This window comes from Vicia villosa, unplaced genomic scaffold (genome assembly GCF_029867415.1).
Source record: "Vicia villosa cultivar HV-30 ecotype Madison, WI unplaced genomic scaffold, Vvil1.0 ctg.002608F_1_1, whole genome shotgun sequence".
NCBI lineage: Eukaryota > Viridiplantae > Streptophyta > Magnoliopsida > Fabales > Fabaceae > Vicia > Vicia villosa.
This window is the reverse complement of record NW_026705984.1, coordinates 303,000-305,345: the sequence shown is the minus strand read 5'-3', so window position 1 is coordinate 305,345 and position 2,346 is coordinate 303,000. Positions and strand designations below refer to the sequence as shown.

General features: G+C 40.6%; 1 protein-coding gene across 1 annotated transcript; it reads right to left on the bottom strand.

The window, feature by feature from the left end:
• Positions 1–11: 11 nt before the first annotated feature.
• LOC131639391 (uncharacterized) lies at positions 12–636 on the bottom strand (the record flags this gene model as incomplete). Its single annotated transcript, XM_058909890.1, has 1 exon — positions 12–636. A coding segment is annotated over exon 1 (625 nt), but the record flags the coding sequence as incomplete, so codon positions are not given.
• Positions 637–2,346: the final 1,710 nt, after the last annotated feature.

Genomic DNA, 2,346 nt, shown 5'->3' with positions numbered 1-2,346 from the left:
GGTCTTTTCACGATCCTTCGTTTCTTCCTCGATTCGAAGGTGTTTCTGGAGTTTCTCCAACGAGAGATCCTCGGAACTATGCAACAATTTCTTTCTGTATCCTTTCCATGAAGGTGGCAATTTTGCTATGATTGCACCGACTTGGAAAGCCTCAGGGACATCAATTTTTACGGCCTTAATTTTATTCACGAGAACCTGTAACTCGTGTACTTGTGCAAGAATAGGCTTTGAATCCAACATTTTAAAGTCAAAGTATTTAGATATTAAGAACTTTTTCGTACCTTCTTCTTCGGCCTTAAATTTGAATTCAAGTGCCTTCCAAATTTCCTTTGCAGATGCGGTATCAGTGTAGAGATCATAGAGACGATCGGTTAATGTGTTCAGAATGTGTCCACGGCACAGCAATTCATCTTCCTTACGTTTCTTTCTCTCCTTCTTTATTTCATCGGTGTCATCTGGAGTGGGTTCTGGAATTTCCTCCAAGTCAGGATCCAAGACATATTGAATTTTCAGAGTAGTCAGGAGAAAAGTCATTTTGTCTGCCCAACGGGTATAGTTTGTTCCATCAAAGCGATCTAGTTTTACAAGATCTTGGTTCATGAGTTTGATGCTTGAAACAGAAGCGTCGGTAGCCATGGTTTGATATTACTTTAAGATTGTTAGAAAATGTGTTTCAATCGAGAGAACCGAGGCTGGAATCGTGAACGGAATCACTTTCCTTAAAGTATTTCAAGCACTCCCGAAATGTCTTAGAGTTTTTATGCAGGAATACCCAGGATAATTCAGCCTTACCGAGTTTGCGCAAGACCGGCGAAAACTCGAATATAGCGAAGAACGATCTGGAATTATTCAGAGGATTTTCGGAATATGTGATGTGATTTTCTGAATGCGGAATCATCTTTATATAGGCCACGAAAATGTTAGTTTCAAAGGTTGCGACCCTTAATGAAACAATATATTTTCAAAAGTTATGACTGTTGCACATAGACAGATTCATGCACCATTTGCATGGTTTCAATTCTGCATGGTTTCGTGAACAGTTGCCTCCTTTCCGATTCAAAATTCAAATCACGTACACTGAGCAAAATATAGCACCCGGCCGAAGGCCGGCCGGAGCCGCCTCATTAACGCCGCGAATAGCCCGATCGCTCCGATGCGACGTGCCTAAGTGCTCAAGTGCCGTCTACAAGCCGCCACTAGCGCCTCTACGCCCACGCCCCCGGACCCGGACCCGGACCCGGAGTCGGAGTCGGAGTCGGAGCCGGAGCCGGTGTCGCCGGTGGCGACACCGGCGAGTGGTTGTAGGATTGGGACAAGTGGCAATAATGCTTGGGACCACCACATTTGTCAATGTGGCACTTTATCCTCTTTTGTCCTTTTGTTGAGTTAATGTCATTAATTCTTTTATAAGGACTTTGAAAATGAGTGAATCTTTCAATGTGGGACTTTATTGCATGCATTTATTAGCATTTACTCATTTTCACCATTTGTCATTTTAGAACACACTTGTAATCATTATACCATTAATAATTACAACAATCCCCCACTTGTTCTAATAATGAAAATTCCAATTCCAGAATATAGAAGATAAAAGTGTTAATACAGTTAGGTATCTTTCGATTTGAACTTAACCTTAGTAAAGACAACGCAAAGTCTAATCGGAACGTTAGGTAGCTATGCTTTGAACCATTATCACATGTGATCAGACCGGCATTGCTATACACACACTTTTAAGGTTTTCTTCGCCTACATATCTCGCCTAGCACTATTTATGGCCATGTGCTTTTCCTGTTTTCATGAATTTTTCATGAGAGAAACTCCAACTCTCACTTTGAGACGGCACCATCTCGAAATTCACATAGGTGAAGTTTTATCTCTATATCCTCGATATAGTACTTCATTAAGAGTTTCCTTAAAACTCAACCCTCAATTATGTAATAGTCAACATTATCACGAAATGTTGCACCAACTTCCAAATCAACGACTTGTTGTTACCCATTGAATCTTAGGTTAAGATGTATTAACTTCAGATTGGGTTGCTATCATTGTCGGAACCCTTATTCAAGGAGCTTTAATCCCATACCTTTCGAGGTAGACTTTACTAAATCTCTGGCCAGTGGTTTAGTAAAAGGATCAGCCAAATTGTAGCTTGTTTGTATATATGTCAGTGAAATGATCCCATCCTTTATCATTTTTCTCACGAGAGAATGTCTAAGACCTATGTGTCTAGACTTTCCATTGTATACTTCACTGAAAGCTCTAGCCAGGGTGGCTTGACTATCACAATGTATCAACACCTTTGAAACATTTTCTTTAGCTAATGGAACCTCTAATAAGAGATCCCTC